Source organism: Aythya ferina (genome assembly GCF_964211825.1).
Source record: "Aythya ferina genome assembly, chromosome: 12".
NCBI lineage: Eukaryota > Metazoa > Chordata > Aves > Anseriformes > Anatidae > Aythya > Aythya ferina.
Genome location: NC_140308.1, coordinates 14310823 through 14334303, shown reverse-complemented (window position 1 = coordinate 14334303; position 23481 = coordinate 14310823). Strand labels below are relative to the sequence as shown.

The 23481-nt window shown below is 42.7% G+C and overlaps 4 protein-coding genes across 8 annotated transcripts in view; 2 read left to right on the top strand and 2 right to left on the bottom strand.

Moving 5' to 3' along the window:
* The window catches only part of LOC311443253 (dipeptidase 2-like), a 46131-nt gene extending 29284 nt beyond the window's left edge, over positions 1–16847 (bottom strand). Inside the window, exons 1-2 of the mRNA XM_084533303.1 lie at positions 16759–16847; positions 14938–15022 (exon numbers count right to left, since the gene is read on the bottom strand). The gene's annotated coding sequence lies outside the window, so the exon portion shown is untranslated. The remainder of the gene's footprint in view (positions 1–14937; positions 15023–16758) is intronic.
* Positions 216–22009, top strand: LOC311443254 (galanin receptor type 1-like). Of its 3 annotated transcripts, XM_084533312.1 has the most exons (4): positions 218–434; positions 1534–2523; positions 4149–4214; positions 17640–22009. In XM_084533312.1, exons 2-4 carry the CDS (start codon positions 1816–1818, stop codon positions 17955–17957), a joined length of 1092 nt encoding a protein of 363 aa, XP_084389438.1. In that variant the 5' UTR covers positions 218–434; positions 1534–1815; the 3' UTR covers positions 17958–22009. The 3 variants fall into 3 exon arrangements, with proteins under 3 accessions (XP_084389437.1, XP_084389439.1, XP_084389438.1); XM_084533311.1 differs by having other exon boundaries at positions 216–2523; XM_084533313.1 differs by lacking the exon at positions 17640–22009 and adding an exon at positions 6314–6614 and having other exon boundaries at positions 216–2523.
* DDX28 (DEAD-box helicase 28) lies at positions 21498–22937 on the bottom strand (the record flags this gene model as incomplete). Its single annotated transcript, XM_084533440.1, has 1 exon — positions 21498–22937. The coding sequence occupies one exon, from the start codon at positions 22935–22937 to the stop codon at positions 21498–21500; it is 1440 nt and encodes a 479-aa protein (XP_084389566.1).
* Positions 21962–23481, top strand: part of DUS2 (dihydrouridine synthase 2) — a 23051-nt gene continuing 21531 nt past the window's right edge. The window contains exon 1 of one of the 3 annotated variants that reach the window (XM_084533299.1): positions 21962–22574. Coding sequence is in view for 1 of the 3 variants with exons in the window: in XM_084533298.1 (XP_084389424.1) it covers positions 23002–23209 (208 nt within the window). In the remaining 2 variants the exon portion in view is untranslated. Of the gene's footprint in view, positions 22575–22871; positions 23210–23481 lie in introns of those variants that run through there. The other 2 variants (XM_084533298.1, XM_084533300.1) reach the window with 2 other exon arrangements.

Below are 23481 nucleotides of genomic sequence, written 5' to 3'. Positions count from 1 at the left end.
AATACATATTTAAGTTTCCTGATTTAAGGATGTATGTGTACTCAAGGACGAGGGGAAAATACTAAAACTAGTTACTGAATGATGGGACTGTATGTTCGAGGGGGAGGAAGGACGAGAACCGTCAGAGCTGTCTGCAAGCAATTAAGGAGATGAAACACCAGCAGATGGCACTCAAGTCTTCATTATAACGCCAGGCTTCGCAGGGTCCCAGAAACCTGTGTGCTGAAAGCAGCTGTCTGCGAGCTGAGGGCACAGATCCCAGCAGGCAGACAGATTTGGGGAATTGGAAGGTTTAGAGGTGTCTGAGATGCTGTGCCACAGGACGCAAAGCAGCCGGGCTGCGGAAGACCACGAGTGGCGCAGGTGGCATCCAGAGCGGGCTGCAGAGAGGGGACCATGTCCGGAGGTGATCTGCTCGTTGGCACACAACAAAGGTAGATGCGTTTTCCTTTGCAGCTCAGACATCCTTCACGCTGTCTGCTTTCCATCTCACCCCATAACCAGCCTCAGAACTATATCGCATGTGTGTGTGCACTCTTCCATGCACGAAGCTGTCCTGCAGGCACAAATCACTCTGCGAGTACCGTTCATCTTTGCCTAAAAACTTTTTTCTTCCCTACTGCCTGCCTGTACAGTTCACAGAATATCTTCAGAAACACAAGGAAACAGACCATCAAAACCAAGTTGCTTAGTGCCTTCTAGAACATGCATGCTGTTTCTAGAAGTAAGCATCAAGAACATGACTAGCCATTAATCCTTAATAAAATTTCTTAAAAGGAAAAAAAAAAAAAAAAAAAGGCCATCTCTCTTCCCTGGTAGGGAATATTACAGCTGCTCACAGCTACCATGACTGAGCCTTTCCTTTTCCAGTGCAGATGCTCTTGGCACTTCTGGGCTGAACCCAGAACTTCCTTACAGCTAGATCAACAAGAACCACAAACATTCAGGCACTAAGGAATTTGGACAGATACGAAAGAAGTGGCAGAAGCCAGCTGCTGAGACTAAGGCTTCTCCAGGCTTTTGTGCTGAAATCACTAGTCTCCAGATTGTTTTGTGCTCTAGCATGAGCACATTAGAGACTGAAACAAAACAACAAAATACTGTTCTGTTGATTTAAAAAAAAAAAAAAAAAAAAAACAGACAAAAAAAAAAAAAAAACAACACACATTTTAGATTTTCTCCTGTTTCTGTGGCCAGCTCCAATGATGCTCCTTATAACATTGCACAGGATATCATTCAGCATCTGCTGCTCAATCCATCCCTTTGGGTTAAAACTCGCTTTCACTTTGTTCTCCCCCTCCTCGCGAGTAGTAATGTATGGGGACAGGTAACATATGGAGACAAAGCCGACCAGGGTTATTCTTCGAAGGGCTCCGGTCACAGACAGCACTTGTTCTCACTGTCACAGCTCCGAGCAGAGCTGGAGAGCAGGTACAGCAGCTGCAGCTCTGGGGACTGGTGTGGGAGGGAAGCTGAAGAGGAGGGGCATGAGGAAACCAGGCTGCAGCTTCTTTGCCTCTGCTTCATCCTCAGCCCTTCTGGCACAGACTTTTCCTGTACCACAAGAGCTCCTCCAACAGCAGCTACCAAACCCCTTGGATGAGAGCAATTTCCTAGACCTCTTTTTGCCAGTTCCTGGAAGAGACAGACAAGACTTGGAAGAATCATCCAAAGAAAATTGCTCCCCAGAGCAAAGGCACAGAGCATTGGGAAACCCAAGCATCCAGCTTCTGGCCACCATCAGCAAACACAGAGCTGCCCCACAGCAGTCAGGGCTGCAGCGACTGCTCCCCGGTTTCCAACCAGCCTGGCTCCATGGAGGAGCAGGAAGAGAACCTCGCACTTTCCTTTGGAGCCAACGCCAGCAAGTGCAGCCTTGAGACTAACCAGACAGGGGCCTCACCATGCTGGTCAGGATCAACCAGAGGTGGCCCTGAGGTGGTGATAGTACCGGTGCTTTTCGGCTTCATTTTTCTCCTGGGAATGGTGGGGAACACCCTGGTACTGGTTGTTCTGGGGCGCCTCCGGCCTGGGGGACGCCCATCGCGCAGTGCCACCAACATCTTCATCCTGAACTTGAGCATTGCAGACTTCTCCTTCTTGCTTTTCTGCGTCCCCTTCCAGGCCACCATCTACTCCCTGCCAGAGTGGATCTTCGGTGCCTTCTTTTGCAAGTGGGTTCACTACTTGGCCATGGCGACAATGCTGGTCAGCATCTTTACCCTGGTGGCCATGTCTGTGGACAGGTACATCGCCGTGGTCCACGCCAAGCGTTCCTCTGGCATCCGCAGCAAACGCAACGCTGCCCTCGGCGTGGGTATAATTTGGCTGCTGTCTCTACTCATTGCCATCCCCGTGGCCCAGCACCAGGCTCTTGTGAGTGGTCACCAGCAAGCACCCAACAGCTCCTTCTGCTGGGAGAACTGGCCAGATGGATCAACAGCCAAGCAGACATACAAGGTTACCATCCTGCTGGTGGGATACCTCCTGCCCCTGGTGCTCATCACCTGCTGCTATGCCAAGGTGAGTAAGAGGGATGTGAGTAATATTCAGATAGAGGAAAGGATCAATCCCAACCTCTTGGTGGCTTAGATTCACACATGCAAGCTACCCAGCCAAGAAATAAGGCATTCACAGTGCTTCCTATGTTCCTCCTCGAATAGGATACTTCTCTGGGACAGGGGGAGGGAAACAAGAATGAAATTACACCATCTAATAAAGAGGAATGAAAAACATTTCTATTCAGGGACAAAGCGAATACATGAAAGTTCAATCCCAGCCTGACGCCCAAATCTACTAAAGATTCCTGTGGATTTTTGTAGATTTCAGTTTGTCCTTTCTTGATAACAAATCTTTGCTCCATGCAAGAGAAAAACACCATGGAGGATGAAGCTGTGCAGAGAGTGTACAGAATTAGTATCAGAGACATTGCTGCCCTTTTTTTTTTTTTTTGGACACAAATCTCAGACTTCATGTCTTGCAAAGATTTCTAGAAAGATATCTTAGGATTTAAGTTTTCTTCAGCAGGGAATTTCTTCATTTCTTCTTGGGAATTGCCATTGTTCAAGTTTTTTCTCTCCTTTTACTGATCTTCAGCATGTTTGAGGCAGACAGTAAATCTATCAGTTATGATGGACTTCCAGAATGAAGTTTCTGTGACTTTTGAATTAATCTCCTATTGTGTAGTGCCTGGTGACTGCTAGGGAGTAAACTTCCTTGTCACTAGTCAGTTGCATGTCAACTCCCCTGAACAAAAATATATTTTCCTGGAATTTAAGCTCATGTCTGTTTAATCAAAAGTTGTGATACTTTCAACACTGATTTATTTTAGTATTGTCAGTGCTAAGGACAGGACAAGGCACTTAGATTTAAGCTAAAAATCTTTACATCTCAGGCCCTGCTTGTCACAAGAGGAAAAACCCACTAGACTTCACAAATCCTGTCCCTTTGGCTCCTGTTGTTTTTCCCCTCGCTGCCCTTGATGAGCACAGCAACAAATGGAAGGGGAGCTGCATTTAACAGAAGCTTTATTTTGTTCATTAACTGCTTTAGAAAACTTAGCCTTTTACCTGTAAAGGCCAAAGTATAAATATTGCCAGGTTACAGCTGTGCTATAATCAGGTTCCTAAAGGTTAATCTAAATATTGTTAACTGAGAATTTCCTGACAGGGCTCTAACATTTCTTATGACTCTCCCTGTGAAAGGAGAACCCACTCTGACTGCCCCAGCTGTTACTGCTGCAGTCAGGAGTGGCGAAGCAGTCACACAGGGGTACAGTGTTGGCAGCCTGTTCTCTGTCCTTCTAAGTCCTTCTAAGTAATCAGCCCAGAGAGTAAATGTGGATAATTTTAAACACAATCTAAAAATCAAAAATCCATGGAAAGTCTCCTCTTGATTTCAGCATAGTGTCAGCTGAGCTCTTAAATAATGCTGAACTAAGTCTTCTTAAAGCTTGCCATTTTTTCCTTCAAGAAACAAGCTTTGAAAAGAAAACTGGGGAGAGCTTAGAATTAAAAATCTCAGTGCATCAGATTGACCCCTGACGTCATGCTAGAGCAGTTCTTTTAACGCCTGGTGCTCATTCAAGAGGTTCAATACTAACATATACAATTCAATTTCATATTCAATGTATTGCTCCTTTTTTCAAGGTTCTGTATCACCTCCATACGAAGGTAAAGAACATTTCTAAGAAGTCAGAAAGATCAAAGAAGAAGGTAAGCATCTTTGATTTGTACACTGATATGTCAGGTTTATAAGATAACTAGTAGTCTTTTCAAGTTTCATTCACATACAGGTGTCATTCGTGTCTTTCAGCTTGAGTTCAAATTCATGTTGACAAGTTGTTATATCTTTATAGACACTGTACAAAGTGAGGCCATTATTGAGTTGCTCTATTGATCTCTACACACATATCCGCTGGACTGCCTTTTGATTTATTTTGCTATAACAGAAGTCCCACAAGTACAATGATTTTACATTGACAGGCAGAAAGATATTCAGGCTATTAGAAGATCTAGGCATCTGAGCACACTTCAGCAAGCTAAAAGGAAAACACGTGAAGAACCCTGAAACTGCAGTACCTCAGTTTTGCTGCAGTTTGCGTTTAAGATCTCTAAGGTTTGCATCTAGTATGTGGTTGATTTTGACCTTGGTTGGCACTTTGACCTCTCTGAAAGTCAAACATCAGCTTATCCCTGCTCAAGCTGTATGAAATAAGCAGAATTGCAAGAATTAACTGAGGAAAATACTAAGGATAGATTTCTTTTTTCCTCAGTGTAAGAATTTTAGTGAATAAGCCATAACTAATAGACGTTTTTAGGTAACAAAACTCATCAAGAGCAGCGATGCAACATAAAATTTACCTGTCATGAAAAGAAAAAACACTATTTCAGTCAGAAGAGTTATAATTGTTGTGTGTACAGTGATGAGTGAAACTATAGATTGTCTGGCTGGTCACAGGTGGGAGGTAACAGGGCCCTACCATTACCTGCTGATAGGACAGTCACAGTCTGTGCCAGTGGCACAGCAACCGTACAACCCAGATGAGCAGCGTGCATGCCACCGAGGTGATGTGACAGCCAGTGGAAATGATGAGGCAGAGCTTTGATTTGCTCTCAGCCCGGACAGTTGGAAACTGGACAGTTGTATGACCAAAATGAGGGTTATTACAGCAAACACAGACATTTGATTGAAAAGGGTGCAAGACACGGAAATCAAAGCTTTCACATGACTCCAGCTGAGGGGTGGCTGGAGCACAGACACTGGTACCACAGCTGCATGAAGCTACGGAAGTGTTAAAACACAAACCTGCTTCTGGGCATAACAAACTGCATCCAGGGGGTTCTTCACTGGTGTTACTGGACCCCCTCCCCCCCCCCCCCCCCCCCACCCCTGTAGAGTTAGATCACTCACAAGATGAGGAATTCAAGGTACCAGATTTGCCAGCATACTGATGTTATACAACAACATAACCGGATCCTGTACCTCTATTGATTTCTTTTTCCACTAAAGGGACTTCCTACATTGGAAACCAAAAGGTCTCTCTCTAAACATAACACAGCCACCTGTTGCCTACCTCAGAGAAACTAATCTGAGTAAGGTAATATTTGCACGCAGCCAAGGTGTCACAAGAATGTACAGCACTGATCAACACAGATATCTTCATGAACATCCTATTTAGGAAAAAGCAGATGTACTTGAGGATGCTAACTGTGCAATCTGGATGCTGTGGTAGCATCTCAAACAGAAGTCGAGGGTTTTCAATAGAAAAATACACTTCAGCTATATCCTCTGTAACATTATGCTACAGTTTTTCTAGTCTGCTCTATGCTGGTTTTAGTTGATTTTGAGCTGTTACAGAGATTTTTCCAGTCTTTTATGACAATGAATCCTAAATAGATTTAACTATAGATTATATTTAGTTTCTATGACTTCATTACATACACTCAGCTTTGTTGGTAACACACACACAAGTATCAATCCGTAATCAGTCTTGCACTCACACTGCCTGTAAGGTTAGAACTCAGCTGATATTCCTACGCTGTGAGACAATATTGCAAAGACCGCAGAAGTTATAATACACAACACACATAAAATTTCACTGATATTTTCTGCTCTCCCTTAGGGTGTTTTTGATCCTGTTTTCTGTGTTCAGATGCTGAGTTCACATAGTAAACATACAAAGCCCTACAAATACTTTGCTCATCTGCTTGTTTTGCTTGTTTCTGAGCCTTACTGAGATTCATTTTATTAGTCCAGCTCATCTCATTTCAAGCAGGTTCTGACAAACAATCTTTCTATCACATTTTCTAAGGCAATAAATCATGCAATAACCAGCTGCTGTGTATTGCCTTCTACATCAAACCACCAAGCCTACATGAGGCAGGCTACACTGAAGAACACCATGCCTTATTCTGCCTTCTGAATTGCTGTTGAATGCTGGCACTGCTACAGATACAATGTGAATTAAAACTTGAAGACCAGGAGTGTCATTTCTGGGCAGGTTGACTACTTTCTGCTTTTTATCTGCACTGAGTCTTGTGTGCTTAACAAAGATATGAACAAAGCCTGCCCAGCAGCTACCATGACAAAAGGCAACCAAGATCTGTTGATGCTTATGTTTACTTCAGCTATAGCAAATAAAGTGCTAAGAAGCACTGTTCTTTGCATAGAATAATCTCATAATTCAGGAACATTAGCAACACATCCCTAATCCCTAAATCTGGAGGCGAGAATGCTCCAGGGACACCTCATTGCAGCCCTCCAGTACCTAAGGGGGGCCTACAGAAAATTTGGGAGGGGAGTGTTAGGGAGTGTGGTAACAGGGTAAGGGGGAATGGCTTTAAACTGAATAAGGGTAGATTTAGATCAGATATTAGAAAGAAATCATTTACTCTGAGGGTGGCGAGGAACTGGCACTGGCTGCCCTGAGAAGCTGTGGATGCCCCAACCTTGGAGATGTTCAGGGCCAGGCTGGATGGGGCTTTGAGCAGCCTGGGCTGGTGGAAGGTGTCCCTGCCTATAGCAGGGACAGGGAACTAGATGATCTGTAGACGTCCCTTCCAATCCAGACTTTTCTATGATTCTATGAAACGCTTTGGATGGTGTAAATTCCACTTCTGTCTTTTCCTTACCTATACAAAAATGGCCCTATACCTATTTCTTTCCTATATTTGAAGAGAATGCTACCAACTGTCAAAAACTGGTCTCATCTTCGTGTGAAGCACTGAAGTTACAGATATGTTTGTTTGTTTTTTCCATACCCATTTCTTCAAATATATCTGCTTGCATCGTTTCCAGATTTGACCTGTAGAGTTAGATGAAAATCAGATCTACAGTTTTTTCAACTTTCAGTTTCCTGACTAGATACAACTGAGAGGACTGATCATAAAAAATACCTTTGACTTTGCCTGTTCAGACAAGTTAATGACAAAACATTTCTTCCTCTCTCCCCTTAAGTATTTCTATGGCCATAATTCTGGAACACCTGGTAGTGATTGTTGTTCCTCATGGCAGTTAGACCCAAGATAAAGGGAAAAAAATGAATCAAATACATCCCTCCACATACATACACACATCTTCCACAATTTGTCTCCTGCCAGCGCTTTCTGTTGAGAAATTTCTCATTTATTTTTTTGCAGGCCAAACAGCATCTTTGACATCTCTACTGCAATTACTTTTTGTTTACTTCTCTTCTTTATAAGGAATCTTTCTTGTGCAGCCTGCAGACTCGCTCCATTCCCAGATGTGCTTTCATAGTATCCTCGAAACACACCGTGTGTCAATCATTTAAAGCAGATTTTCTTAAGAACACTTCACATTAGAGCCTAATAGAAAATTCATATGTGCATGGCAATTCTGTTCAATTAGCTTCCTTCATATGTACTTAATTGGTCTATTAGGGACAAGTAGTTTTGTTTGGTCTTAAACCTTAACAATAAGGCAACCAGCTTTTGCTTATTTCACTCAGATGTTTGACAAGTGAATCTTGCTCCATGTTTCAAAAATTAATTTAGCAAATACAAAACATTCAGCTTTATGAAACACACACAGTTTCAATGGCCAAGCCCTTATCACCTTGGATCCACCAAAACATGAAAACAAGATCTTTCAACATGAGGTGATAATAATCAGATGCGAATCAGGTAATTTTCAGTGTGCATCTTGACCACACTAATATGGAAAACAAAGTGTCATATGAGTACACAAATGAAATCAGTCTGGAACTATGATCACTCAGCACTTACTTCATTCCTTTAATTTCAAGAAAACAGGACAAAAAACCACACCAGTTTTTATCCTCCTTCCACCCCTAAGGGAATGGCTTTGGAGTGTGGTCTTCTTTTTCTTTTTTAAAGAGATAAGCAGTAAATTTTGCAAGCAGCTATTTGTACAGACCTCACTATGTTCATCTAGGCTATATAGGGGAGTAAAATTGTTCAGAAAATCAAATTGCAGACCTCAAATCCATGTTGAACAAGAGTTGCCAGTGAAATGGATGCTGGCATTGCCACTGCAAACAAATTGCTTTGCCATGAGCTCCAGAAACTGTAATGCCTTTTCTTTGGGCATTATCAGACTCTTCAAGATAGAATATTTCCAAGATAAAACAGTTTAGAAACAACGTGAATGCCACAGAGTGAGTGCCAAATCAACTTGTGAATCTGGATAAGGCTAACATTTACAGAACAGGTGAGAGAGAGCCTGCTAGATGCAAACCTAGGGTAGCTTCTAAAAAGATGATGATCACACAGGTTGGACAGTTCCGGCATTGTGACAGCATACACCTGACTTTCCGAGTTCTACTGCTGCAGCAAAGAAGGCAACAGCAAAGTCAATTTAATTCTATCCAAGCATACAGAGTACATTAACAGAACACATGCTTAGTACTTTAGTACTGTAGTTCAACTTCTTCCTTTAAAGTTTTTTTTTTGTTTGTTTTGTTTTTTGTTTTTTTTTTCTAAATTAGGATACAGAACTCAAACAATGAACTACATTACTAGAAATCTGTTGTTTTAAGAACTCTCTTGCTTATTTCCTCCACTGCTTTGTTCTGCATTTTTCAAGCACAGCATGGCTTTCCTGTGCCTGCTGCTGCAGCAGCGCTCTCAGCCTTCCCTACAGGCTTGTTTCATGCGTGGTACCTGCACCCAGCAGAGGATCACCAGCTGCTCAGGGACAGAGCAGAGCTGCACACGCAGACACACATGCCTACTGTCAGTTAGCTGAGGAAAGAAACAAAACCACCTCAAAAGTTAAAATGATTGTTACAGTTTTTAGCTACCTGCCCAATTAAGAGAAGCTCTGACACATACACCTGAAGTAGAGTGGCACTGCCACTCCATTTGTCTCAGCTAGATTGTGCGTGCAAAAAAGGCACACATGCCAGTTTCCCCATTTAACTTCTTGCTAGCTGCACAAGCTTGCCAACATTACAATTGAGATGGTGTGATACTGCAGGAGTCGCCTTTGTAATTTTGGTTAATCTTTTGTTGAGGCAGGACAGCAAGACAATGTGCTAGGAAATCCTGTGCACCTCTCAATCAAAAATAAAATACATTTCAGTCCTGTTACTTCCAGTATGCATAATGAAGAGCACAGTAAGTCTTTGGCTCCAAGGAAAGTTAACGATTCCCTATCTGACAGTGTTGAAAAAGTGTTTCATGAGAGCCCAGCCCTAGGAACTCCAAATATACATTTGCAGTAAATAACATTTTAATAATGGAAATGAATGCAAACCAAGGTCTAGTCTGATCATGAAATGGCCCTGTGGTGTCTTACTGGCTTTTGCAGCACCCCAGGGTTCCTCAATGTTTACTTGGTTTTGTCCTATGACATCTTTAAAGAACAATCTGAAATGCTTTGTCAAGCTTTAAAATGGTTCTGAGGCCATGAATTTCACAGCTATTTTGCAAGATCCCTTGAAAGGAAGGTAGGAGCTGTGGAATCTTTAGAGGCAATAAAAGTCAGAAGCTCCAATTAACAGGCCAATTGAAACATCTAAATCTAACAAATAAGTACTATTTTATTTTTAGCTACAATAGAAAGGTGAACCAATCTTACCTGGTGGGAAAACACTCTTTTGTTCTCTCTTCTTCTCATAATAATTCCTAAAATTTTATTCCTTTTTTTTTTTTTTTTTTAATTATTTCTCCCTCTTATAACCACTACTTAAGAACTGAGCTAATGTGTTCACAAAACACATAAACCCAAGATCTTGCTCCAAAATTGTAATAGTCAATTTAAAACACATCTCCCTCTTTGAAGCTAAGATTATTGTCTTCCTCAGTTCATACATTCACAACCCTATACTTAACCTACACACAAATTCATTGTTTTTTGAAGGTCATACCACAGCTTGAGGCACAATGTACAGATTTCCTTCAAGGTAGATGGGTATTCTTGAGCATTTTGTTCAAGAGAGGCAGACAAAAGTTTCACTGCAACTGCTTTCCTATATGCTTGTGAAATGTGTTTATTACACGCTGAACTATTTATTTGACTTCTATTCACACAGCCAGAGGGTTTTCATATAGACTTAATGAATGTGATGTTCAGTGCTTAACCATGACCAACACTAAGGACAGAAAAGTAGCATGGGAGATCTTGGGATCCATCTAACAAAAAAATATTAACCAAAAGTGAAATCCTGCAAGCTGTTTTGCTAACAAGAACCTAGGGCAGCAAGAATAGAGTGCTTCATTACCAATTAGTAGATAATAAGAATATCATAATGCTTATAAGCATTTCTGAATACAAAGTGAGTCAGTATTAAGAGCATCAACAGAGGGGATTAGCGGCATTATCACAGAATCAGAGACATTCAGGGGAGTAGTCAGACCAGAGCAAACAAGCTACTGGGAAAATGAAGAGTTCACCACTTAGGAAGTAGCCAAAATGGGCTGATTACAACTGAAAGTTTATATGTTTCAATCCCTCCTCTTCTTCGTGACAGCCAACTGCCATTTCTGACCACAAGGGGAAAAACAATGGGGAGGGAAAAAAAAACAAAAACACTTTCAGTGCTGTTTTTAGAACTACACTCAAGAGTAATAAAAGAAAGACTGGAGGACAGTGAGAAGTGCTTCATAAACAAGTAACAAATGAGTTTGTTCTGAAGCAGAGGAAGCTGCTGTCCAAAATTTAAGCTGGCTAAGACTAGATATGGATTTTTCTGAAACACCTGTTTGAAACCTTGTGTGTTTATCATGAAGCTATAAGCATATTTCTGGAGTTCAAATTGTGCTTTGGTACCTTTCTAGTGTTATAACTTGACAGGCAGAAAAGGATGCTTACAAATGCATCAGTGGGTGTCAGATTTGTGAACACAGTAGAGAAGAACCTGACACCAGGAGAGAAAAAACTGACAGTTTCTGCACATTGGCTTAGAGAGACCGAGCAAATAAATGTTCAGTTATGTCTCTCTTCTGAAAACAGAGGATAACAGTGTCTAGGGCTGCAAAAATTGTTCTCATCAGGAGAAGTTGCTAAGTACCTCCAGCAGTACATCAGGAGGTTGTGCTGAGCCATGCATCCTTCCTGGGTACTGACACAGTGTAGTATCTAAAAGTAAAAGCTTAGAGCACCATGGGTCACTAGATTTTGGCCAAGCTTTCACCACACTACAAGTATAGTATGTATACACATATAAAATAAATAGCCATGGCTGACACCCAGTAGCTTACCCAAATCAAATGTTGGGCAATAAAAACATGTACCAACTGTCTCTCAAATATCAGGGAAAACGAAGATGCAAGCTAGAGATAAGCATAACAAAATAAAATAATTCAGAGAAAACACAATCAGACTTTTTATTACAAGTCAGGAGAAAAGTATTGGCCCCCACACAATGGCCGAGGAAGTATGGTATGGTGTGAAGAAGCAGCACTAGCTAGAGTAAGGCTGCCTTTGGCATCACAGCAGTGTATTATTCATTTAAACTAGTTTAGAGGAGTGAAGGGAAGCAAGACTCATAGTCCAGTTCATTATATGCCCAGTCCTCCTACAAAGCAGTAATAAAGAAAGAGGTGCTATTTGTTAATGAGACAGCACAGAAAAAGAGGTATAGGTTTCATGCTTCTTTCTTCAAAATTGTGGAAAAGGAGGAAAAAACCTCCACCATATTCAGAAAACAGTAACTGTCCCACTAATGAAGCCCAGTTTTTCTGCAAGCTAGTGAGAACATACTGTTCAATAAAAGCGTCATTGAATGTTCTTTCCCTTTTCTGTTTGGCTGAGGTACAAATGGATAGTCTGATCAGCTCTGAAAAAAAAATATATCTGTGTCTAGACTAGATGAGAGAAGTGACAGGCTCTCTACCTTTAGACTGTTCTGTCTGTTGTATATTTTATCTCAAGACTATTTATTAACCTAATGCATCAGGTAGTTAGTTCTGCACAAAAAAAAAAAAAAAAAAAAAAGCTCACGGGATATTTGCCATGTAATGAACCAAATGTTTCAATCTTCATTTGCCTTTGACAAGTTGAGACAGCTTCATTAGAAGCTTATCAAGAATGACAACTCCAAAATCAAAACTAAATGCTAAAAACTTCATTATCCTGCAAAAATTAGGTACTTCCCTAAAAAGGGGTCTTTAAACACGTTTCAGCATTGCTTTCTGAAGGACAGGGGAAGACTAAAAGCAAGACATAGCTCATTCAGGGCTGAAGAAAATCAAAGGAAAAAGAAAACTGGGAAATCTATAAATGAGGGTCAGATCACATATGACTATAACAGAAGAATAGGTGAGTAAATTCTAGGCAATCCTGCGTGGCAGAAACATTAAGGGGGGAAACAAGAAGTTTACCTGTTTGACAAACAAACATTTATTATTTCCCCCAGTCTCTATTTCCCACTCTGTCATTGATTCACTGTATAGCTTAAACACTTTCTTTGTACAACAAATAATGCACTAAGCTGTTTCATGGAGCTTCTCAAAAGAATTCTAGGAGTGCAAAATATTAATAAGAGTCAGTTAAATAATCCAGTGGTGGCCATTGTACATGCCTACTATGGACCCACTAAGACTTCAGAAACAAACCATAGGGTTAGCATTAACTGGGCACAGCTGGACCAACAGTAACCCATTAATGGTGCAAATTATCACAGCTCACTGAACAAACTCAAACTGTACACAAGCGATTTGGATCCATCCTCTGCAGCTGTTCACAGTCTATATTAGCACTAGTTTTAGACTGTTACTGTCCTAAAAGTAAAACAATGTTTTTTTTCGGTTTCTTCTCTTGGCCACATATCCCCCAATTTGAGGGGAAAAAATAGACAAAAGTTCCATTTCCAAAACACGTTCTTTGAGTCCTGAATGATGTAGGTTATTGATATTATTGTCTATATTCTCATTTGAAAAATCCCAGGTAGCTGGATCTCAGAAACAGCTTTGTGCTAACACACAGCGACTGCAAATCCATTTTTAATATCCATCCCTATGCTGAATGCATGGTTTGCCATTTCACAGTAAAAAGAAAAAAGAATCTAGGACTATATCCCCTATTCAAAAGAATCTTTCAATGCTTGTAGCCCCCTAATTTAAGCAGAAGGATGCTACGAAAGGTTGCCTTGGTAACATGCCGAAGCTATTTAACATTGTTAGAGGGTAAAAAAGTAGCACCATTAATGCTGGTGAGAGTTCAGAACGGTACCTGCTATTCATCATTTCTTTAGCACCCATCTTACCACAGTAAGCAAGCTAGACCACACAAGGCCACCACTTTTGTGTCTTTCAGTTCCAATTGTACCAGCACATTACCAAGGACAGCATCTGTTTCCCAGTGTGGTTCAATTTTTAGGAGTTCAAGAGCAAAGGTTGTACACTCACATGGGAACACGCTTTGTCACCTAATATGTTAAACAGAGCGTTTTGGTATGCAAAACAAGGAAGCATCCAAAATATGCCACGTACCGGATGAACCTACAGGCCTTTCAAAATTAATACAAATTTACCTGATACATCTATTTGGCAGAAAACGCCCTGCTCCCCATGTTTTTTTAAACTTGTTTCATAAGCAACTGTTTTCTCTTATCTGCACAGAAATCTTGATCTGATACAACAACATCTTCCTAGAGTTTAACAGATTTTAACTGGCTTGTTAATGCAGTTAAGGCAAGCAAAAGTGACACTGTTGGCCCTCATCCAAAAGCATTTTTCAACTTCAATGACTGTCTGTTTTTATTGCAGGAGATCATTGCTGCAGGCCCTATGTAAACAGAGGAAAGATGTTGCCTATCCAACACAGCAAAAAAACCTTCTTATCATGCAGTAGACTTTTCTGCAGGGTTAAAAAAATAGGAGAGGGAAAACAAAAACAACAACAAAAAACCACAACAGTTCCCAAGAAAGCACCTTTAGCCTTCACCCACTTTATTACTGTCAGAGCAAGCAGAATATACTTGAAATATTTTAGTGCAATTCATTCAAATATAAAACATGATTAAATGTATGTTATAAACAGCAATTATAATTCTAGTGTCCTCTCATGTTCAGCAGGTTTTAATGCTACTATTTAGGAAGGTCCAAACAATATGAAAGTCCTGATCTAACTCCATTTGAGTAGATGACATTAACCATAGATTTAATAAAGACCTATATCTGAACACATAAGCTTAACATTTTCTTAGAACTGCAAGTTGGTTTTGAAGTATTTTAATGTTTAAAAAATAAAAAGGATTTTAAATTCCAAACAATCTTATGAAATTTCAAGAGCAGCATAGGGCTGTTACTAAGGTGAAACAAGAATCTGGAAGACAAGTGAACTTCCTGTAATTTTGCCCCATATCTCCAACCCCTTCCAACAAGCCAGTTTATAAACATTTAATACTTGTTTATAAATATTTTAGCACTGCCTCCCATAGGTTCTTATGTATAGGACTGCAGTCTTTTGTTATGATCCCAGACCTTACACACCAAGATCTAATCACCTTACCTTCTTTCTTCTAAGAAGTATTGCCACTCCGCTCTTCCCTGGAGCATACTGCCATCAACTTCAGAACATGATCTTTGTAGTTAGTCTGCAGCAGAGGAGTCTACTGTTAGCCAATAAACATTCATGAACACTATACCTAACTCATTGATATAGGAAACTAGAAAAAAACTCTCTGAAGTAGACTCCAGAGGAGAGAATTTTTATTACGTTTTTATTGAAGTGCCATTGACAAGGGAAATACAGCAAATACTCTGAGGAGAAATATTTAATTTGTATCACCACTGTCTGTTAGGGTACCAGAGAAATCAACATGATCCCTTAAGAAATCCAGCTTCATTAGTTCTGTGGCTCTTTGAATAATTTCCTTGTTTTCCTCATATTACTCTTCACACAGGGTCAAGCATGTGCCTTAGATAGTTACTAAAACAAGTTGCAGTTTCCATCTCACACAAAGAACACAGAGTATACAGACAAGTGCAAGTCACAAAATGTTTTCCCATTTAAATGGAAGTCCAAAAAATTATCTTCCTCAGCCCATCTCTATCCTGCCACCTTAGTCACCACTGAAATATCGCCAAGGAGATGTACTTAACTTGGCAAGTCATGCCAACCGTTGTGGTGCTACAGAAAAGTCAGAAGGATATGGAGATTTTGCAGCAGCTATTTTGTTTGCTGTATTGTGGGGCAGGGAGAGATTTCCCTTCTCCTAGAAGAGGTTCCAGCTTAGGTGTTTTATATACATAACCCTGACTCTTTATAGCTTCTATTTATAAGTTTTAACACAGCGATTAAATAAGTTTTTGTTCACTAGTAAATTATCTCTCTTGTGGAGAAGTAATTGCATCCTGTTCACCTGAAATCATGGAAGTTACTGACTGAAAAATTAGCTTAGACCTATAGGGCTGTAAACCCTAATTTGAAATTAAGCCCAACTTTTCAGTTTTCTTCAACACTTTTCCTTGTACAACTCACATTCTTCTTAGGAGAAGGATAATATCTGCATATTCCTAAAATGTTGTATTTATTTAAGTGACAAAATACAGATGATAAACACTAAAGTTGAAAATCACACATTTTGCTGAGAATTAGGCAAGGGGAGTGGACGGAAGTCACCTGCTGTGCATCTGCTACAATGCTCCAAGAAGAAGGAATTAAATGGGTAAAAAAAAAAAAAAAAAAAAAAACAAAAAAAACCAGCATTAATGGCTCTCTGGGCCTTGCTCAGTGTTCCCTGCATGTGCTACAAGTAGAAAGTGAGAGAAAAGCAACCCTCTCATGATGCTTAAACTTGAGTACATGGGTACTGTCCACACAGGCCTCAGGGACTTGCAGGAAGGTGAGTTTGATTCAATTCATTGTAACTTACAGTCAGTGAAAGTCATACTTCATATTCTTCAACAACTTCTGAACAGAAAAAATAATATTAATAAAAAAAAAGTAGGTACTTTTTTTGTCAGACAGATCCCTAACCATACCAGGTTGAGGCTTTGTTCAAAAGGGGATACGCCTTTTCAGTAAAGGCTAAGTTACTTCTTAGCATGCATCTGGCAGGTCCCCTCAACTTTAGCTTTATAACATTTATGGGGAACAGGACTTTTCCTACATTGGTGTGGATCTCCTCTTCTGGAACAGCAGACAGCCTTAGCTCACTGCCCCAAAATACAGACACGCTAGTCTTTACCTTCAACCCACACCACCTGGGCTCCTCACAGCCCGAGCCCTTCTCCCCAGACTACCATTTCCCATCAACAAGAACAAAACCTCAAGAAAGAGCCAGCTAAATTTCACACCAAAATAACTCAAGCAGCTCCCATTACTTACCTTTGCTCCTGGCTGCCTTTCCCCCTACCCTTTCCACTCAGGTAGCCAAGCCCTCATGCTGCTCTGCCATTTTGTGCAGCCCTCCTGAGGCATTGCCTCAGCTCTCTTTCCTCTTCCCCAGCCACAGTTGTGAGAGACCACCACAGCTGTCGTCAACAGCTCACCTCTCTTTAACATTTCTTTTGGATTATGACTTTCAGGAACATTTTTCTGGAAAATTTTACCTCAGTTTAAAGTTGATATGGTGCTGACAAACAATGGCTTGTGAGGGTGATGGCCTAGCTGGAGAGCTGGTGCTGCAGGGTCATATCCCCAGCACACAGCCCACGGGCAAGCTGGGATCCTAGAGGCATATTGTCTAGCTAGGAGTATATCCTAGTAATATTAATAACAAAAGAGCACTATATATTTTTTAAAAAGCCTCTCTACATTGGTTGGTGTTTTTTTTCTGTTTCACCCGTAAGAGAGAAGCTGCTGGATAAATTTTTCTCCTCAGAAATGCAGAGGTGTCCCTGTTGCCCCTCTCAGTGACCTATTTCCAAGCAGACAATTTTCCCCTATGGTTATTTTCAATACTCTTAATGTTCCTCAGCCTTCAAACGTTAGAGAATATTATTTCAATTTTTCCATGTAATGTGGATAGCATTAGTTAAAACTTCTTGTTTGAGGTTTTATGGCACTATCTCCACTGTCTTTAGTTGCCCAAGAGAAAAACTGAGAGCCAAAATTCTGTTTTTACAGGGAGGAAGGCTGCATTTTAGCATCCTTTTTCATACTGTCATAGTTTGCCCACCTGGCAGTGGTCACCATTGCAGGTCATGCTGCCTCACTTGATTCACATGAGCATGGCAACAATTTAATACTTGATCTTGTCTTTCCAGACAGCGCAGACAGTGCTTCTTGTGGTTGCTGTGTTCCTGCTGTCCTGGCTGCCGCACCACATCATCACAATGTGGGCAGAGTTCGGGCACTTTCCCTTGAACAACATCTCCTTCACCTTCCGTATCATCTCCCATTGCTTGGCCTACGGGAACTCCTGCATCAACCCCATCATTTACGCTTTCCTCTCGGAAAACTTCCGCAAGGCCTGTCGGCAGGCCTTCAACTGCAAGTTCTTCCTGAGGCCGGTCCCTCCTGAGAAGCTGGTCAGAATACGCATGGAGAACTTCTCCACCACACACTCGACCACTAATGTGTAAACATGGCTCATAAATACGTTTCAGGAAGGAGGGGAAAGGTGGTGTCTGGGGAGACCAGTTATACGGAGGCATTTTAGGTACCTTGCTACTAGACACTGGGCTATGTACATCAAAAGTGTCTGAATGTCCTTGCAGTACCTCTAAGATAAAACTCATACGCTGTTGTTTTTATGCCCATACAGGCTAATATGTGAGTTTACACAGAAGGTGGAATAAGGATAGATATAAAAAGAGCAAATAAACAATTGTGTGTGTAGACTGTCATTAGGATGTGAACAGTGAGTAACATGACATTTAGAGACAGCGCTAAGAAGCCAAACTTTAACCAAACTTCGGTTAAAGTCTAGCTAAGACGACATCAAATATGTCTCTTCCTTAAAAAAGAGTTTTACCATATGTGAGCTACATACATTTTTAGCTCACTATCTGTGATGGGGTCTCTAAATCTCTTTGAAGGCTTCGCTATAGTATTTACTTACTCTAGTAAAACACGACATCTCACTGATGCGGATGTCTACGTTTGGTGGCTCTGTATCAGTTTGCATATAGCAGGATTTGAATGTTTGTGTATTCCTGAATGTAATCGCTGCTGCTAATGACAGGCTGTAATAACCATCTCTTTGTGAACAACAGTAGGAAAGTGAGATTTCTCAATATACGCTTAAAAGAACTGCAGTTCTATTTGAAAGTAATGTTTACAAAAGGCTTTATTGGTAAATGTTTATGTTCTCTGAGCATATCTACCCAAAGCTTTTTATTGGCCACTTTAGAATACAAATGTCAAAATGTCTTTTATTTTTTTGATAAACTGTTTTGATCAACAGTGCCCTAGCAACAATCAGTTCAGAGCATTTGCGCTAAGTTTAAAGTTACTGCTTGTAAATATATAATGTGCATGTTACTTCAAATTTAAGAAGCATATAGCTGAAAGACCTTTATAATTTCACTGTGTTGTTTAATTTGATTTTCTATTGTGTACTTCAATCCAGAATGACCTGGCATGGGACTCACTGTAATATTATTCCAGATTCACAGACTATTGCAGAATTTTTAAAAGTGGGTTATAGAAGTTACCCTAAAATTATACATCTAAAGACCTTAACAAGAATATGCAAATGTAACCTTGTAGAACATCTTCAATGTCTTTTGTTATGGCCATTAGAGGATATATAATTCATTTTTTATAACATATACATAGTACACCAATCATTCATTTTTTAACATGTATATTTAATACCTCAGTAAGACTACCATTAGCTTTTATAAGCTGATTTTATGGTGAATTGATCAGAAATCAACCTTCCTCCCATCTTCCTTTCCCACATTTTAACTCAGGAAAAAATATACCTTCTTATCACCAGTGCCACTTAGTTACCAATAAAAAATAAGTGGATGCATTAATTATGAATGAACATTGCCAGGTAGTTTTGACTGTGGATCCTGAGTCAGAGGTTATGTTTACATGACATCATTTAACTTCTTTGGAACTGTTTTCCTGCAGGAACCAAACATAAACTCCAAAAAGGCTGCATGACTTAAAATCAGTCACACTATTTGCTCTGCTACTAGCAGTTTCTAGCTAAAGAATTATAGCACATATCTACAACAGTTACGAAAGTTTATCCCTAATTGTTTGATTTAGTCTTGTATATTTATGAGAACATGGGTCCAGGGAGTCTAACACCCAAACTCCTAAGCAAAAAACTTCACTCCAACTTAAAAGGGCAACTCTGTATATTGAGCAGAGAAACACAGTTGGCATCACCAGCTGCCTAATAAGAGGAAGACACTCAATGGAATAGATAGTAACTCGGTATTTATGCTAAAATGGTGAAGTACTATGGATTTGAAAACTGCCTTGTCTTACATCAGATTCAAATTATATGACACTTGAAATGCAGTCAGCCTGAAAGCAAGCAAGCAAATATTACTTTTTTTTTTTTTCTCCTTGGAGTTTAATACAGTTTACTTCATTTAAGGTAACTGTTGTGTCCACAGTTGAAGGAAGCTGTTTCTCAGCAGTTCAGAAAATCTCATAAAGCCTAGATGCATCAAATGGAAATAGGATTTTCTGTAAATTATACTACACACTACCCCTAAATTTCTGCTTAAGTATTTACCTTACCGCTCATACAAAGTATACTTCTGCTTGTGGGTGCATGAAATGCATGATTTGCAATTGAATGAACTTCAGATATTAGGCAAGTAGTCTATGCAATGAATGGGTCAAAAATATGAATGTTTTTACACCTAATTTAGAAAGTTGAAAGCTTTCCACTGAATAAAGTAACTTTACTATAGTTTGTAACTTCCCCTAAGAGCCCTTTAGCTGTGGAATTGAACAGAATACATGCGCACAATTTCTAGTTTTGTTTCTATGCTTTTTACTCTCATACTCAGAATGCAAGTAGCTCCAGTGCCTTACTTGCTTTGAAACCAATGATTTAGAGACATTCTGCTGCAATCTTCTAACAGCTTCCTATTCCTGCATGCTGAGTTTTAGCACAGGCTGAAAAAGTGGACAGTGTGAGGAAAAAACAGCCACTAAAAGAAGAAGCTGTGATAAGTCACCGCAACATAAATCAGAGCTAAAATACTCTTTTTGTGTGATTATTTACCATGGATACCAGCTAGCAGCTAGATATGAAATAACCTCAGCCTCATTTTAATCCTTTTGCTTTAAAGCAGAAGAGAACAATGACATGATACTCAAAAGAAACCTTATGCACCTGTTCTGTTATGATAGAACTTGTGAGTCAAAACACTTTCTTTCCTTGCCACAGGAGACATTTACTTTTTTTTCTTTTTAATGCAGTACAGACAGCAGACATCACTAGAGCCCGCATGAAAAACAAGCAGAAAACATGATGCTTTTTTCTTTAATACAATGAAGCAGCACAGATGTCTGTTCCCACTGAAAGGCAACTGTAAGATGATAAATAAAAGCTTGAAAAAGCCTTGAGTTTTATCGTACCTTCTCACTCCCACCTGTCTTTATAGGTATTTGGTCTAGAATTCTCTGAATCAAATGCTACAAGAAAGTTTAATGTAATTTACCATTTAGTCTTTCCACACATAGCTAAAATTGGGTCAAAGTTACAACAAAGTTAGGAAAACATTCTTTTTTTTTTTTTTCTTCTGCCAGTAGACATTCTTAAGATTGAATAATATTGTTTAACTGCTGTTGGTGGGAAGGCATACATTCACTCTGATTTGAATTTAAGTTAAAAGTCTCAACACAATTAAGCAAATGCAACAGATGACAGGATTCTTGGGTCTTCTCCAAAGGTATTTTATTATTCACTTATTAACCTCCTTTTGGGAAGCTGTGAGTTGTGACGCCTTTGGAAGTGACTATCGCCTTTGGAAGTGACTATCGCAGCTTCCAGAACAGTGCACAAAATTAACCCCATCACCTGGTTATGAACCTCAATTCTATACTGTTTCAATGGAGCTCACACACTTGAGCTCATATGCTCTGCCTTAATGGCTTCAAGCTTAGGCCCTGCCAGGCCATTTATTACTGCCTGGCAACACAAATCAATCTGCTTTAGGCGGAGGCTCATTAATAGAGGAGTCCATGCCTGGGAGACCTGTCCTTTTCCGGGCTGCGGTCTCGATTTTCCGCACCAGGTCCACATCCCACTTATGGGTGACAAAGCTAACCACAGCTCCAGGGGTCTTGCTTCCGACGCGTCCAACCCGCCCCACGCGGTGCAGGTAGTCCTGCAGAGTGTCTGGGAAGTCGTAGTTGACCACTAGCTGCACGCTGCTGGTGTCCAGCCCCCGGGAGGCCAGGTCAGTGCAGACAAGGACAGAAACGTCACCCTTCTGAAAGGAGGCAAAGATGCCTGCTCTGGCAACAGCTGACATCTGCCCCTGCAACCTCAGGTGCTTGATTTTGTGGTCATCCAGGATGTAGCCCAGCCAGTTGACGGTGCTGGCGCTGTTGCAGAAGATGATGACGGCCCCACCGGACGCCGGGTGGTCCTTGAGGAGCTGCAGCAGTTCCGGCAGCTTGTCCTGGCCCTTCAGCCGGACGAACTTCTGCTGGACGTGGGGCGGCAGGCGGTGCAGGCCCTGGGTGGCCAGGCTGGCGAAGCGGCCCACGTCGACGAACCTCCCCAGCACCTCGCTCAGCCCAGCGGGGAAGGTGGCTCCCACCACCACCACCTGCGTCCTCTCCTCGCGGGGCCCAGCCGGCCCAGGGGCCCCAGCAGCGAGCGGGGCGTGCGCCAGGATCTCCTCGATGGGCGCCGCGAAGGACTCGTCCATCAGCGTGTCCGCCTCGTCCAGCACCATCCACCGCAGCCTCCCGAGGCTCAGGAACCTCCTCCGCAGCGCATCCCGCAGCGCCCCGGGGGTGCCCAGCAGCACGGCGACCCCCGGTCCCCTCAGCTGCCGCCTCAGCCCGCCCGCGGCGCCGCCGCCCGTCAGCCCCCGCAGCCGCAGCCCCGCCGGCCGGCACAGCGCCGCCGCCACCGCGCCCACCTGCGCCGCCAGCTCCCGCGACGGCACCACCACCAGCCCGCGGGGCGCCGCCACCTTTTTCTCCTCCTCCTTCTCCTCCTCCTTCTCCTCGGGCCGGGCGAGCAGGCGGTCGAGCAGCGGCAGCAGGTAAGCCAGCGTCTTGCCGCTGCCCGTCTCGGCGGCGCACAGGGCGCTGCGGCCGCGGAGCAGGGCGGGGATGGCGAGGCGCTGCACCGCCGTGGGGCGGCCGACCTCCAGGCGCTGCAGGGCGGCCAGCAGCGCCGGCTGCAGCCCCAGCTCGGCGAAGGACTGGCCCTGAGGAGCCGGCGGAGCCTTCAAAGCGGGGGCAGCCTCCTGAGAAGGCTCCAGCTGGAAGTAATCCCCGCACGCCTCCCGGTGCTTCCAGCCCGCCGACACCAGCCGCGGCCGCTCCCAGCGCCCCACGATCTGCCAGCGGGGCTGGCTCAGCTCCGGCCGCCGGCTGCGCAGCAGCAGCTTGCCGGAGGGCATCGCCGCCTCCCCGGGCCGCCTCGCCTTCCGCCGCTTCTCCAGGCGCTGCCGCAGGGCCCAGGGGATGCGCACCACATGCTCCGGGGGCTGCGAGCCCACCGCCGCCTGGGCGGCCGCTGCCCCGCCGCGCCTCAGCGCCATGGCGGCGGCGCCGCTCGATGACGCCGTGAGGCGACGGCCGGGCCGCCCGCCTTCCTCACCGCCCCCCCGGCGGCCTTCCTCCTTCCCTGCCTCCGTCCCTACCCCTCCTCAGCCGGCTCCACGCGAGGAGGGTGAGGAACGGTGTGGGGGGAGCCCGGCTGCCGCCTCATATCTTGCTTTCACCTCCCTCAGGGTGCTTTCAGCGCCTGGCAGGGTGGTGCCGCCATGAGGGGAGCCCCCCCACTGTGGTGGGCTCAGGGCTTCTCTCACCCTGTGGGGACGAAGCACCCAGCCTGCGAGCCGCCACATGAGGCTCCACAGCCTCAGTCCCCCCTGAGGAAAAGTTCTGGGAGTTTCCTGGAAGGAAATAATATGTCATAACCCCCCCCCCACATCCCCTGTG

What these genes read in the sequence shown, in the direction of transcription:
- LOC311443254 (XM_084533311.1), top strand. Translation starts at nt 1,816, where the DNA reads ATGGAGGAGCAGGAAGAGAACCTCGCACTTTCCTTTGGAGCCAACGCC. An exon ending in TCACCTGCTGCTATGCCAAG is followed by an intron (nt 2,524 to 4,148) that starts GTGAGTAAGAGG and finishes CCTTTTTTCAAG; the next exon opens with GTTCTGTATCACCTCCATAC. An exon ending in CAGAAAGATCAAAGAAGAAG is followed by an intron (nt 4,215 to 17,639) that starts GTAAGCATCTTT and finishes TTGTCTTTCCAG; the next exon opens with ACAGCGCAGACAGTGCTTCT.